The 15,720-nt window shown below is 40.5% G+C and overlaps 1 protein-coding gene across 1 annotated transcript in view; it reads right to left on the bottom strand.

Annotated features, from left to right (window-relative positions):
* The window catches only part of HERC2 (HECT and RLD domain containing E3 ubiquitin protein ligase 2), a 921,269-nt gene that overhangs the window by 499,435 nt on the left and 406,114 nt on the right, over positions 1-15,720 (bottom strand). Inside the window, 3 exon segments of the mRNA XM_030201308.1 lie at positions 7,328-7,453; positions 7,539-7,707; positions 7,802-7,900. Of these exon segments, the coding sequence (XP_030057168.1) occupies positions 7,328-7,453; positions 7,539-7,707; positions 7,802-7,900 (394 nt within the window).

Raw genomic sequence — 15,720 nt, 5'->3', positions numbered from 1 at the left:
CTGGTTTACATGGTGAGGTTAAGTTGCTTTGATCAAAGAAGAAATAAATACAGCCTACTATCCATAAAGACAGTGTATGCTTTGAGAATGCAAGACCCAAATAATGTGAATGAAATGAAAGGAAAACCTTTTGTAATGCAACTTCCTGTGATGGTATTTATAGAACAATGCTCCTCACCCTTAAGTCCCTCTCTAACTAGCCTGGGCCACCTTAAGAGGCCTCAGGAGGACGTGAGCTGGGAGGGGCAGAGTTAATACCTTGGAGTTTAAAAGACATGGCCAGGCTAAGGTTAAGGAGGCCCAGGAAAGGAAGAACAGAAACCCCAGCAAACACCTACAATGAACACTTCTAGCTGCTGTGATCTGGCTGAGGTAAGCCAATCTTTATTTTAAGAATTGTGAGCCTTGTTCAGAGGTCTAGCTGGAGCCAGACCTGGAAATACAAAAGTGAAAGAAAGACACTATAAACTGTGTTTGGGGCGTGGCTGTCACAGACCATAGTATATTGGGCCCTGTAGGCCACAGGTCTATGCAAACTCTCTTCCCTCTCTGAAGATAACAGACTTTACTTTTGTTCTAGGACTATGAAGGAACAGGCCTTATTTCATGTTTACAATCTTGTCCGATTGTGTTAGTGAAAAGGCCACCCCTATAACCCTTGCATGGGGTCTCACCTTTCCATTTGATGACAGAGTTTTCAGAAAGAATACTGATAGTACTATGTCTTGTTAAGTATGAAATGTGAAACAACCTTGGGTAAAAACCTTGGGGTATGCAAGTGAAATCACCTTAAAAAAAAACGTGGGGGTGTGAAGGTAATGAACTAAATTTTGCTGCTTGCTTATTTATCTATATATTTATTTGGTGTATTGCACTATTTTTATGTACAATAATCATTACAAATGGTTTACGAACTGCTGTTATATTAAGAACAAAAAGAGTCTTCCAAGTGAGAAACCTGAAAGATGTAGAAGCTAAAGGCTCAAATGGTGGTAAAGGCAACTGAGACAAAACCACCCTGTGATTCCATAAAGAGACTGGAGGTTGTATTGGTGGTCAAAGATGCATTAGTTCTTTGAGAAAACACTTCACTAGAGGATGGAAGATATTGTTTTTTTAATGGTACTTAGTGTGGAGTGAAGAAATAGCCATTAACCACCTAATTCTACAAAAAGTGCAAAAAATTGTGAGTATCTAGATTTTCAGAAAGCTTTTGAGAGACTCCTGAGAAAACTGAAGAGTCATGGAATAGGAGGCAATGTACTGTTGTGGATTAGGAATTGGTTATTACACAGAAAGCAGAGGGTAGGGTTAAATGGTCATTTCTCTCAATGGAGGAGGGTGAACAGTGGAGTGCTGCAGGGATCAGTACTGCGGACTGGTGCCATTTAACATATTTATAAATGATCTGGACATTGGAAAGACAAGTGAGGTGATTCAGTTTACAGATGACACAAAACTATTCAAAGTTGTTAAAACATGCAGACAGTGAAAAATTGCAGGAAGGCCTTAGGAAAATAGAAGACTGGGCAACCAAATAGCTGATGAAATTTAATGTGGACAAATGCTAAGTGATGCACATTGTGAAGAATAATCCAGATCATAGTTACTTGATGCTAGGGTCCACCTTGAGGGTCAGCATTAGAGAATGACAAGGGAGTGGGTAATCCGCAGTAAAACCGCAGGAATGGGGAAAATTTTCAAAGTTTTACTGCGGGTGCAAAAAGAGGTTATTTCCCCACCCCGCAGGAACGGTAATAACCCCTGCACCTGCGGTACAACAGACGTCTACCTTTTTCTCGTCCTCCCTCCCTTCCTTCCAAGTCCGGAGTCATTCGCTTGCTCTCCCTGCACCTGCAAGCCACCCCCCCCTGCCGCCGCAGTCGGGTCCTGTATTGCACTGTCCCTCCCCCCCCTGTAAGCTCCGGTGTCACTCCTGCACCTCTCTGCTGTGCTCCTGCTGCAGCCTTTCCATCTTCCGGGCTGCCAGCAGCATTAGCAATGTAAGCACACTGCCTTCGCGCAGCCCAGAAGCCTTCTCTCTATTGCGACTTCCTGTTTCCACTCGCTGCAGAGAGAAGGCTTCCCGGCGCACAAAGGCAGCGTGCTTACATTGCTAACACTGCCAGCAGCATGGAAGATGGAAAGGCAGCAGCTTGAGTACAGCGGAGAGGTGCAGGAGTGACACCAGAGCTTGCGGGGGGGGGGGGGGGGGAAGGGGGAGGCAGGAAAATTGGGAGAGTGACACCGAACTTGGGAGGGGGAGGAAAGGAAAGCGACACAAGACCATGTGGGGAGAGGGTGAGTGAAAGCGACACCAGACTTTGTGTGTGGGGGGGGGGGGGGCAGGAGGTATGTAGGGAAAGCAACATCAGACTTTGTGGAGGGGAACAGGGAGGGAAAGTGACACCGGACTTTGGAGGGAAGGAAGAAGGAAGGAAGGGAGGGAGGGAGGGAGAGTGACATGACCTTGCAAGGGGGAAGAGGAAGGAAAGGCATGGGGCCTTGGAAGCAAGGGAATGAAAGAGAGAAATGGATGGAGCTGGTGACTGATAAGGTGATGAGATACAGTGGAGGGTAGATGAGGGCTAATAGGATGGGAATGGGGGCTAAGGAAGTGGGTGAAAAAAGATAGGGGTTTAGGAGACTGGATGTTAAGTGAGAGACAGAGGGAGTAATATTAAAAGCTAGTAGGTAGATGAGAAGTGAAATAGAGACTAAGGTGAGAGAAGGGGACATAAACACAAATAAGGGGGGGGGGGGGGGGAACATGAAATGAAAGGTCACTGCCAGACAGATGTAGAGAAGGAAAGGATGAAGCCAATAGGAGAGAAGAAATGGAAACGCCAACGTGGAAAAGAATTTAGAGAAGACTGACACATGGAAAGTGGAAAAGAGACTGAGACCAGCCCAATTAGAAAAATAAAGTGCTCGGACAACAAAGGTAGAAAAAGAATATTTTTATTTAATACTTTTTAAAGGACTGATATGTGCCTGCTTTGTAAAATATACGTCTTTTCTATTTTTGTATTTTGCAGAGTGCAGGAGAAAATACATTTCTGTTTCTCTTTTACCAGTGTTTACCTGGCTTTCTTGAGGGAGATCTGTATTTCAGTGTTTCTGTGGTTCCCTGTTTTGTATAGTGAGAAAATAATTAAATGTGCTTGGAGTTGTAGAATGATTAAAAAAATTAGTGCTCATTATTGCTTGTTATGTGAATGAATATTCCATCACTGTTTCATTATTGCTTGCCAGACCAGTCCAGTATTATTACATTTTAAGGGCATTTGTTTTAATTCGTTTATGCAGTACTTACATGCACATGATTTTGCTTTTTAAACCCAAAGGTAAATCTTAAGTGTGGTTAAACAGCGAGGCTTCTGTGGATAGTGACAGAGTTCGCGGGGACAGGGACAGAGTTCGGGGGGGACGGGGCAGGGACTGGACCAGAGCTCACGGGGACGGGAACAAACTTTGTCCCCGCGTCATTCTCTAGTCAGCACCCAAGAAAAAGATTTAGGTGTCACTGTAGACAATACTCTGAAATCTTCTGTCCAGTGTGCAGCAGTGGCCAACAAAGCAACAGGATCCTAGGAATTATTAGAAAAAGGATGGTAAATAAGATAAAAGAATACTATAATGCCTCTGTATTGCTCCATGGTGTGACTTCACCTTGAGTACTGCGTTCAGTTCTGGTGACCATATCTCAATAAAAGATATAGCGGAATTATGAAGGTTCAAAGAAGAGCAACCAAAATGATAAAGGGGATGGAACCCCTCTCATATGAGGAAATGGCTGAGATATGATTGAGATCTACAAAATCCTGAGTGATGTAGAATGAGTAGAAGTGAATCAATTTTTTACACTTTCAAAAAGTACAAAGACTAGGGGACAATCAATTAAGTTACATGGAAATACTTTTAAAACAAATACAAGAAAATATTATTTCACTTAATGAATAAACTCTGGAACTCTTTGCCAGAGGATGTAGTAACAGCAGTTAGTGTATCTGGGTTTAAAAAAGGTTTGGACAAGTTCCTGGAGGAAAAGTCTATAGTCTGCTATTGAGACAGAAATTGGGAAGCCACTGCTTGCCCTGGGATTGGTAGTATGGAATTTTGCTACTATTTCGGTTTCTGCCAGGTACCTGGATTGACCACTGTTGGAAACAGGATACTGGGCTAGATGGACCATTGGTCTGTCTCAGTATAGCTATTCTTATGTTCTTCTAATATTCTTAAATGACTAATGAGATAATTAGTGCTGATAATTGGGTTTCAACAAGGAATTATTGGCACTAATTAGAATTAAAATGTATGCATATAAATTTAGGAGTGGGAACTGTGCCTAAAATTTACAAGCGAGTCAAACAAGGGAGCGCGGAAATGGGAGGGTCATAGTTGGATCAGGGGCATTCCTTTCAGTTACTCACATAATTACAGAATAAGGTGGGATCTATGCCTAATTTAGATATGAGCCTTTGCACCATGTTTCCATCGGTGTAAATGGCTGTGTCTAAATGTAGTTGTGGTTCCCGGGCATAAGTACCATTCTATAAACCGTGCCTAACTGTAAGTGTGGTTTATAAAATAGCGCTAAGTGGGGGGGGGGGGGTTTCAGCGCTGATTTTTTTTAGGTATCATATATAGAATTTAGTCTTAAGTGTTCACTTACCGATATGTTCTTAGTCAGAGAAAAGTAGAATATACTGAAGGAGATCAGGAATAGAGCAAGAAAAAAAGATTACAGTTAACTGAATAGCACCAGATCAAAAACTGCTTCCGTTTCAATAAGTAATATTTCTGAGTAGATGGTCTACTAAATAATTTAAAAACTTCTTGTCTGAATGGGAGTAACTGTCTGCATTAATCCTCTGAGGTGCCAAGCAGTGTAAGCTAAAGCTTTGAGGTTGTGGTGAAGATGATGACCCCCTTGTTATAGAAGGAGAGATGGATTAGTCTACTTCCTTTCCTATTACAAACATTGCAATTCCTCCCTCCTTTCCATCTCTTCCTCTGTCAACTATTTTTCTTTTACTTTTCATGCTCTTCTCTCTAGCTTTAACATTATTAGACTGTAAGCCTCCCTGATGGTTTCCCAGAGGGCAGAATAGGAACGTTTGAAAAAACTTAGAAACTTGGAAGTGGAGCGTTGATTGCTGAAAACTGAAAGTCATGGGTGCTATGGTAGGTGAGGCCAATTTAAAGCTACAAGAATTATATATGGAGTACTGGACTATCTTCTGTATGACGCTGGAGATGAATGGAATGGGAGGAAAAGCATTAAGAAGATCTTCTATCTAAGGTACAGTGAAAGTATCTAAAAATAGACTACTGATTAAAGGAATCCTAGAACAGAAGAGAGGACACTGAGTTTTCTTCTGTGGCTAAAAGATCGATTCTGGGGCTACCCCAATGACAAGGAACAGTATTCAGTGCCAGGCCATGTCCAGGCACCGGCAATGAATTTCAGGGGCTAAATTTGGTGGGAATGGCCTCTGGAGCCTATGCAAGTCCCAGCTGATATTCAGTCCCGGCCTATATAAGAGAATTATTGGGCTCAATTTCGAAAGAGAAGGGCACCCATCTTTCGACACAAATCGGGACATGGGTGTCCTTCTCACAGGGTCACCCAAATTGGCATAATCGAAAGTCGATTTTGGGCGCCCTCAACTACTTTCCATCGCGGGGACGACCAAAGATCCTGGGGGCGTGTCGGAAGCATAGCAAAGGCGAGACTGAGGCGTGCTTAACACATGGGCGTCCTCGGCCGATAATGGAAAAAAGAAGGGCGTCCTTGGCCGATAATGAAAAAAAGAAGGGTGTCCCTGACGAACACTTTTTTCCAGCCTCTATGCCAGCCTCAAATATCATACCTAGCTCCACGACCAAAGGGCTTGCATTTGGTTGTTTCTGAGATGGGCGTCCTCGGGTTCCATTATCGCCGAAAATCAGGGACGACCATCTCTAAGGTCAACCTAAATGTGGAGATTTGGGTGTCCCCGACCGTATTATCGAAATGAAAGATGGCCGCCCATCTTGTTTCGCTAATACGGGTTTCCCCGCCCCTTCGCTGGGACATCCTGCAAGGATGCCCTCAGGAAAACTTGGGCGCCCCATTCGATTAAGCCCCTCTATGTGAACCCTGGCTGAATATTGGCCAGGACCCGCAAAGCTATATTTTAACTTTAAAGAAGACCCGATCCCCTCCTGGCCTCCAAACCCCTTCCCTCTCATTCCTACACCCTTCTCCCCCCAGCCATGAGAATCAGAGCCCCCCTCCCTGGAACAAGCCCCCTCACCCCCAGGTCTAGGTAGGCCTTCTCATACCTACCTGTATCCCTGGTGGGGACGTTGGGGACAGAAGTGAAACCCCATCGCTCCTGCACCTTATGGCAAGACTCTGTAAATGTTTGCCGTAACCTCTCACGCTCCCACTAAGACCTCCAGGAATCAGATGGATCACAAGTTTTTGGGTCCCTAGTGCAACTAGCACATAGGGCACTCCCTTCTCCCTTCCCGGCCGCAACTGCCAAGTACATAGTTTAACCATTCATCACACAAGGAAAACACTATACATGCAGATGTGCAAGAGTTTTAAATGTATGCAAGTACGTGTATAACATCCAGGATCTAGTTCACTGTGTGCTGTACATGTAATTAGTAATTGCTGTCTAACAGATTAATTGTAGGCCTACTGCTCACATTGACATAGGCATTGAAGCACCATGCTCATGATTTTTCTATTTTCTGCAGCAGACCAGCTCCCCAAAGAAGGATTTGAAGCATAGGCCATGTTGGTGGCTGGTCTAAGCACAGTGGGATGCTACATAAATTGAGCAAAGCTAAGTTATAAGAAGACTATGGATAATTGTTGAGATACTGGAATTTATAATACAGAAAATTTGTTACACTAAAGAGTTTGAGCACTTCTCATTTTGGGGTAACCGATGAAGATAAAAAATGGCTTGGAGTGATAATGAGCAATTTCTATAATCACCTTAAATTTTCCACCTCAGAGGATTCCCCAAATAACATTGTTTATGTGATGCATGTGAATACATATTGCATGATGAATACATATTGCATGATGCTTCTTACTTTAGAATTTATTCTTGGTTTGATTTTTGCACAATGAGGAAGAATGATGATAAGTTTGCTTAAGAATTGAAAAATGTATTTATATGCTGGGTATTTTATGTGGATATTATATTTAACATTGCATTATAAATTTTATAAACTATAGTGCAAGATCATAACTGTATTACTTGCAATCATAGTAAAAAAAAAAAAAAAACCAAGCTATGCACATGAAGATATACATTACCTTTTACAATCCCCACACTCCTGTGAGTAACAGATCCCCATTTATATTTTGGTGTGGTAACTGAAGACTTCACCCGCACCTTATCACCAATCTTGATGTGTAAAGGAAAACTCTGTGGTGGAAAACCTGCAGATTTTAATAACAATGCATCAGTGTATTCTCTCTCTTTTTAGACATATGATGTACAACTATTTCTAAATAACTTGCTTACCTATAAGTTCAACATGGATGTATCTGACCCAGTAAGTGCCACCCTTCTGCTGCCAATCACACTGTACATTCAGGTCATGAAGTCCATCTCGGTCCAGTTTTATAACTTTACCAACATCTCCTTCACAGACTTCTTCATAGGTCCTACAGCACCTCACCATCATTCCAACCTTCAAGACACAAGTTCTCAGAGTGAAATTAATTTTAAGAGTCACTGTAAAATACACACAGTGGCCATTCTCATCCTTCCAGTCTTATGCTCACCTGTATGTTCTCTCTTACATACACAGCATAGTCATCATTACTTAGAAAATCTGCACGTTTCTTGTAGGTTTGCATTTCTGTCACAACAGCACCAGTAGACTGCAATAAGATTAACATACAAAATTTCAATTATGTTAATAGTTTGATAATTAAAAAAAATAACAGCAAAGATGCCTGTTCTAAAAGAATGAAAAACGCATATAAATCCATAGTGAATGTTGCCACTGAAAGGGAACAATGCTAACTGATTCACTGTTGCGTATTTATCTGGATTTGCTCAAACTGTTTTCAGTACTAGCTCAAGGTGAGATACATTCAAGTACATTAGGTATTTCCTTGTAAGTGACTTGTCCAAGATCAGAAGGAGCAGAAGTAGGATTTGAATTGAGCACCCCTGGATGCCAAGCCCAGGACTCTAACCATTAGGCTACTCTTCCCTCCACTCTTATTATTATTTACATACCATTATCACTGGGAAGGCCCCAGTTTTCTGCATCAAGTCAAGGTATATTCTGTGGAAATACTAGAAATACATTTAAATATAACTAAATAGATCTGAATATTACTTAATGTGCACAAAGTCAATTATATTGAAAAACCTTGTCTAAAATTTCCTTCATGTGAAGGATGATTCAGATTTTCATAGATGTCTCACACTGAACTCAAGAAAAAAGAAAAAAAATTCTAGATATGCATCAAGATGTTTCAGGTTTCAGGGCTCCATTTCAGATTTGTTCCCCTCTAAATGTGTAATTAATTTGATGAACAGAGCATACCATTTATTTGAACCTATTCAACTGTATTCATTTCTGGAAAGTAGGGGATCTTTATGATTGGACTGTGATTGGATTTAGTGGAGTGTAAAGTACTTGTGATGCCCCCACATGGTGTGTGTAGTGCATTGTTTGTATTGTAGAGTCAGCACATAACTGCAAGTTGTTTCCTGTTAAATTCTGTAATCTTTATTCATACTGGTCATGCCCTTGCATTTGGCTATCTCCTCCTCAGCAGAGAGCCTGGGTCCTTCCTCATTCCATTAGCATATGACATTTTTTTTTTAATAGCCATGCCTCTGCCTGCCTTCTAGGTAGGCTTGCTGTCCCCTCCCTTTGTGTGCTGAAAAGAAAAAAGGGTGCTGTTTACTTCAGTACTGTAAACAAGATTGTCTGCCTTTGTTCCTCTCCATCCCCTGGCAATTATATTGTCTTTCCATGTCATCCAACATTTGCCATTGTTTAGCAGTTACCTCAAAAGCTGTTTGGTTTGGAGGTCTTGAAATGAACAAGGTAAACACAGGCTCATCTGCACGTAGGCAGAGGTCTGCTGTTTCAGCTACTCTTGATACAATAACAATTTATATGCATTAAATAACAGATGAGAATTAAGAGTTTGAGTCTTTTCCTATAGATGTTGAAGTGGTTTAACTAGCTGTTGAATACTGTACTAGAACACAGTGGGAGAACAAAAGAGTGAAAAGGCATATAGATATTCTGCAGGGGGCCCAACAAAACCTGTATAAAGAGTACAGTTTGTGAGGGCTAGGAAGGACAGCGAATAGTGTATCCGGGTTTTAAAATGTTTTGACAAGTTTCTGGAGGGAAAGTACATAGTCTGTTATGGCGATGGACATGGGGGAAGCCAATGCTTGCTCCGGGATTGGTAGTATGGCATGTTGATACTAATTAGGTTTCTGCCAGGTACTTATGACCTGGATTGGCTACTGCTGGAAACAGAATACTGAGCTATTGGACCACTGGTCTGACCCAGTATGGCTATTCTTATACTCTTAATTTCTCAAAGGTAGTTCTTATTTCAAAGATAAATGTAAAAACTCTTGCTAGCATGAACTGTGTGAAAAAATGCAGTCTGAAGGATTCTAGCATTGATAAAATTAAGGTCTGATTACAAAGGGTCTGCACCAGCTCCAATTGATTCAGAATGCTACAGCAAGAATAATAGAAGGTTGTAAGTGATGTGACCACATCACACAAATTTTGCAAAAACTTTACTGGCTACCAGTACAACACAGGGCCAACTATAAAGCTTTATATTTGATCTTCAAGGCATTTATGTTTCAACAGTTTTTATTGATGACAAAGCAAAAATACAAGTCCACCGTAACATAGCAATATCAGCACAATTTTACAGAACCTAGTGGGATAACACTTCAGAAATACAACATTACATATAGCCAACAATTTTTATAAAAATCGTAATCCCCCCTCCCCCCACCCGTTTCCTATACTTGACGGTTTTACTAAATTTAACCATATAACATTGCCGTAAACCTGTTTATGTTAACTACCAATAAACCACATAATCCAGGAGTGTTCTCTTACCCTCCTTCCCTTTTTCAAGATCTCATATCTCCCCTTCCACAGCCCACAGGGTCTGGACTCTTATAACCCCGTGGGCCCTTGGCCAAGAAATGTAGGGAAAGATTCAATCGAACATTTGGTTATCACTCTGCGAATATTACCACTGATCTAATATGATTTCCTCCCTCCCTCCCGGACCGTCCCTAGTATTTCCCCTTAACCTTTGATATTTGATCTTCAAGGCATTTAAAGAAAATAGTCCAGAGTACTTGAAGAACAGGATCTTCCTCTATACACCTCCAAGGTCACTAAGGTCCTCCAAAAAAGTATCCATAACCACACCCTCTCCAAAGAACATTACATGATGTGATACCCACATGAAGCCTTCTCCGGAGTAGCCCCTACTCTCTGGAATGCACTCCCTGAAAAGCTTTGCTTAACAACAAGAAGCAGGTGAAAGCTAGGCTCTTCAACCAGTCCTTTAATGGAAGAAGGAAGTAACTTGCAAGCCACACACATACACATGGAATTACACCGGCTGCACATACTACAGCAGGATATGTTTATCCACTCCTACCCTAGCTAAGATAATGTCCAAGCACCTTTCTGACCTCATTTGCAACTTTCTTTAAATTAGTACCTTATTTTCTTACACCTGTTACGCAATCTTACTTTGTTTACACTCTACACTGTCTATTAAAATGTTTTATTGCATATTGTGTTGATAATATAATGTAGCATACAATGCCATACTTGTATTGTTATTTAAATATTTTTACTGCTGTAATTGTCTATTGCTTATGTTTGACTTATTCCTGCTGTAAGATATAGTGGAATTAGAAAATGTGCAGAGAAGGGCGACGAAAATGATAAAGGGGATAGGACGACTTCCCTATGAGGAAAGGCTAAAGCGGCTAGGGCTCTTCAGCTTGGAGAAAAGGCGGCTGAGGGGAGATATGATAGAGGTTTATAAAATAATGAGTGGAGTTGAATGGGTAGATGTGAAGCGTCTGTTTACGCTTTCCAAAAATACTAGGACTAGGGGGCATGCGATGAAGCTACAATGTAGTAAATTTAAAACAAATCGGAGAAAATTTTTCTTCACTCAACGTGTAATTAAACTCTGGAATTCGTTGCTGGAGAATGTGGTAAAGGCGGTTAGCTTAGCGGAATTTAAAAAAAGGTTTGGACGGCTTCCTAAAGGAAAAGTCCATAGACCATTATTAAATGGAATTGGGAAAATCCACTATTTCTGGGATAAGCAGTATAAAATGTTTTGTACTTTTTTGGGATCTTGCCAGGTATTTGTGACCTGGATTGGTCACTGTTGGAAACAGGATGCTGGGCTTGATGGACCTTTGGTCTTTCCCAGTATGGCAGTACTTATGTACACCTCCTTGAGTGAATTTCTTCAAAAAGACGTTAAATAAATCCTAACTAAAAATAATAATAATAAGGCATTGAAAAAGGATTCTTAGGACTTCCAGGTGACATCAATACATCATTCCTACATGTGGGAAGGGAGAGGAAAGACTACACAAAACAGTGGAATTCAGTAAGTGGCTTGAATCTTGGTGTAAAGGTTTTTGTAGTGCCAGTTGGTGGGTTATGTAAATATGGACTATAGTGCCCTGCAGCTAGTAATGTGACTATACTGGGTGCAATTATAGAGACCATAAAGGGAAGATTAGTGGGAATGAGACAAGTGTATGGGGTTGTGTAGATAGGATACCCTGCTCCACTGTGTCTTCAGTCTGTGTTCATAATGGAAGGCTTTCTCAGGAATGAAGCTGGAATGCACATAGCCCTTCTCTGGAACTCGGCTGCGTCTAAGATGCCACCAAGTACTGGTTCTTAGTATGGTACAGTTGTAGTTCACGGTCATGCACGAACCCTGAGTGTTTAAGCACTCAGCGGTCCCCTCATGTTGACTAGTGAAATAGCACCCATCAGAGAAAGGTGTATATCTCTCTGTCCTTCCTGAGAATCTCTCCTCTCTTGTCCAGAAAACGTGCATGATATAGAGGCCACAAAGACTTGCTTGCATGAGGTGTGCATGTGGACAGTAGATGAGTCAAGGCCTTGGCTAATTAGTACCACTGAGCTGGTCAGGTGGTAATTATAATTAGCTTGGTACAGGATGGCTGTCTTTCAGATGATTTACGATTCCTGATAAGGAGACCTGTGGCCTTCTAGATGGTACTCCTTATGAGAGCTAATAGCTTGGTGCCTTATGAGATGGTGAGCAAAGATTACCACATACCACTGTCAATGTAAATTTCACACCAGGGAGAAAACGCAGATGTTCAGCATGTCCTTGGGAGATGTCAGTCACACCAGTTCACAAAGGAAGCCTTGTATTAACCATCATAGGACGGTTATGTTGCAATCTGACTTTGGCTCATAGGCCCCAGTTAGGCTAATGCATGCCTTCTGTATAAACAGGTATGAATAGTATATATTCCTACAGTGTCCCTCTGCAGTTCTGACCAGCTGAGCTAAACAGGTGCTTGCCTTAATCCCATAATGAATAAAATGATGCTTCCTCCATATCAGGCCCTCTCTGGGCCCTACTGTGTTAGGCTTAACATAGTGTTCATTTCATTGCAAAGAATATTTTTATAATCTTATAATCGGCATTAAGCATCAGCACTTATCTTTAAACTATGCAGGACACGGACGCTACCACCAACAAGCAGCATGTTTCACTAGTGCTGCCTCAGAGTGTGGTCCGGTATAACTTGAAAACACAATCTGCATGCATATTAATAAATTTAAAGTTGTTGGACCAATGAAGCTGCAGATGAATTATGGGCTTATATGTTCATATGAAATGAGTCATTGCTGAGGTCCTTTACTACTACTACTTGACTAAAAGTTAAGTTTCTATCAAATTGCATCTTCTGCCATATGGAAATTTGATCTAAATGACACATGATATTTTTCAGTGCTGGGTAAAATTTTGGATTTTATGTGCTCCACCAAAGCACAAGTGTTGAATTTTTAAGTTTCGTGGAGGGGCATAATCGAACGCGAACACCCATCTCCATGGGCGTCTATCTCCGAGAACGGGTACCTGAAGGGGTGGGACAGACCGTATTTTCGAAAAAAAATGGGCGTCCATCTTTTTTTTCGATAAGACAGTTTGTGCCGGGCAAATGCATTGGATTTGTGCGGATTTGAGCTGGGCGGTTTCGTTTTTCAGCGATAATGGAAACCGAAGGCACCCAGCTCAACAACAAACAAATCGAAGGCATTTGGTCATGGGAGGGGCCAGGATTCATAGTGCACTGGTCCCCCTCACATGCCAGGACACCAACGGGGCACCCTAGGGGGCACTTGTAACAATTAAAAAAAATAAATAAAAGTAAAATACCTCCCAAGTCCATAGCTCCCTTCCTTTGGGTACTGAGCCCCTCAAATCCCCCCCAAAACCCACTGCCCACAACTCTACACCAACTGATCCCTAAAATAGACTCTGGCAATTTTTTACTAACTGGGATGAACTCAGAAAACTATTCTAGATGATATAGTATAGCGTCTATTAAAACAAAACTCTGACCGAATAAAAAGTTATCTAACTAGTTTAGTCAAGATATATTAGACATGAAAAGACAATGTAGGAACTGGAGAGAAAGTGGATGAAAACTAAATCACTAGAAAAAACAATTGTTTGGAGAAAGGCAATCAGAGCTAATAAAAATAAGATAAAGAAATCCAAAACTAATTATTATGAAAAATCGATAGGAGGTGAATGTACAAATATGAAAAAACTATATGCTTTGGTCAAAAACCTGTTAAATTCTCAAGAGTCAGTATCCCCAAATGAATCTCTCTCTTCTACATCTCAACTGGCTACATAATTTGAACAAAAAATTTGTAAGATAAGACAAAATGTAATCCAATTGACTCGGAAGTTTGACAAGATTTTAGAAGAGCCTACTGATTTGTCTTCTGCAGCAGATAAATATGGCCGACTTTTCCATACTAATATTCCAGCAAACCAAACCCCTCCTTCTCAAATATTCCTCCTCACATTGCATCCTGGACTCATGCCCAAGTTATATTCTTAAATCTGCCTCTGATTCCTTCATCCCTAAGAATACACTTATCTTACTTATTTACCTATGACATCTTTCCTCAATTGAAAATAATATCATGTTAAATCCCATTCCTAAAAACTCATCTGGAAATAAAAATGATGTATCCAATTATAGACCAGTGGCATCCATCCCACTGACTGTCAAATTAATGGAGGATATGTTAGCCCAACAACTTACGAAAATTTTAGACTCCTTCTCATTATTACACAAATCACAGTCTGGCTCCAGACCATGCTACAGTACTGAGACAGTTCTAACAACTCTAATATCAAACTAGGAAGGAAATAAGCGATGGAAAAAAAATACTCATTTTACAATTTGACACGTTTAGCACATTCGATATGGTAGACCATGATATTCTACTACCTCAAGGTTCTCCCCTTTAACATCAATACAGCACCACGGGGAAGGAATCTAGAAGCAAGTGGCTTTATCACCTCTATTTACACTGATGTAACTATTTACCTACCATTTAATAATGATATTAATGAAATTCTGAACAGAATTAAATCAGGATTGGACCTAATGGATCATGGGCATCAGCATTCAAATTAAAATTAAACAGGGAAAAAACTAAATTTCTAGTCTTAACAGACCCGTTTCATTCCTACCTTACTAAAGAATTCACCATAGACAAATGCAAATATCCATTAGAACAGAATACGAAAATCCTGGGTACAATACTCAATCAACACCTTTCTTTTGAGCCTCAAGCATCAGCAATGGTAATGAAAGCCTTTAATGCTTTATAGCGGTTGAAAAAAAAACATCAGTCCCCCTAAACAATTATTCAGAAACTTAGTTCAAACTCTAGTCCTGTCCCATTTCGACAAATGCAATGTAGTTTATGTGGGCTGCAAAGACAAAATACGATGTAACAAAGTCTCTCCGTTGCTTCATTCATTACATTGGCTTCTGATTAAAGCTAGGGTTGCTTATAAATTATCTATATTTGCCGTTCAAATCATTTATGGATTGACACTGGATTACATGTTCCCTTGAGTGAACTTCCTGCTCGTAATTCCATCTGAGGATCCAGGGACTTCCTACTTCTTCACTACCCCAACTGTAAGAAAATTATATATATCTCGGTCCATTCAGCTGACACTTCGTATCAATGTACTAAGTGGTGGAATTCATTACCAAATAAAACTTCAAAGGTAACCCAGATTATACGAGCTTCCAGAAATCACTAAACACATTTTCTTTTTTTTACACTCTTACAAAAAAAGATGAATTCTAATCTAATCTTATATGGTCTTCGAATATTTCTGTATATCTTTCTTAACACTAAACTAAAATCTAATCATCCTGAAACACTGTGAAACAATTCACATGTTTTTCTGTCTTGACTTATAAAATTTACTGTAAAATACATTAAGCTTAATTGCAGTCATCTGCACTATGCAGTATGTATTCCTCTAAATATTTGTACCTGTAAGCCACATTAAAAGTAAACACTGTTTGGGAAAATGTGGGATATAAATATCAAAATAAA

Source organism: Microcaecilia unicolor, chromosome 4 (genome assembly GCF_901765095.1).
Source record: "Microcaecilia unicolor chromosome 4, aMicUni1.1, whole genome shotgun sequence".
NCBI lineage: Eukaryota > Metazoa > Chordata > Amphibia > Gymnophiona > Siphonopidae > Microcaecilia > Microcaecilia unicolor.
Note: the sequence above shows the minus strand (reverse complement) of the source record. Positions and strands in the feature narration are given on the sequence as shown.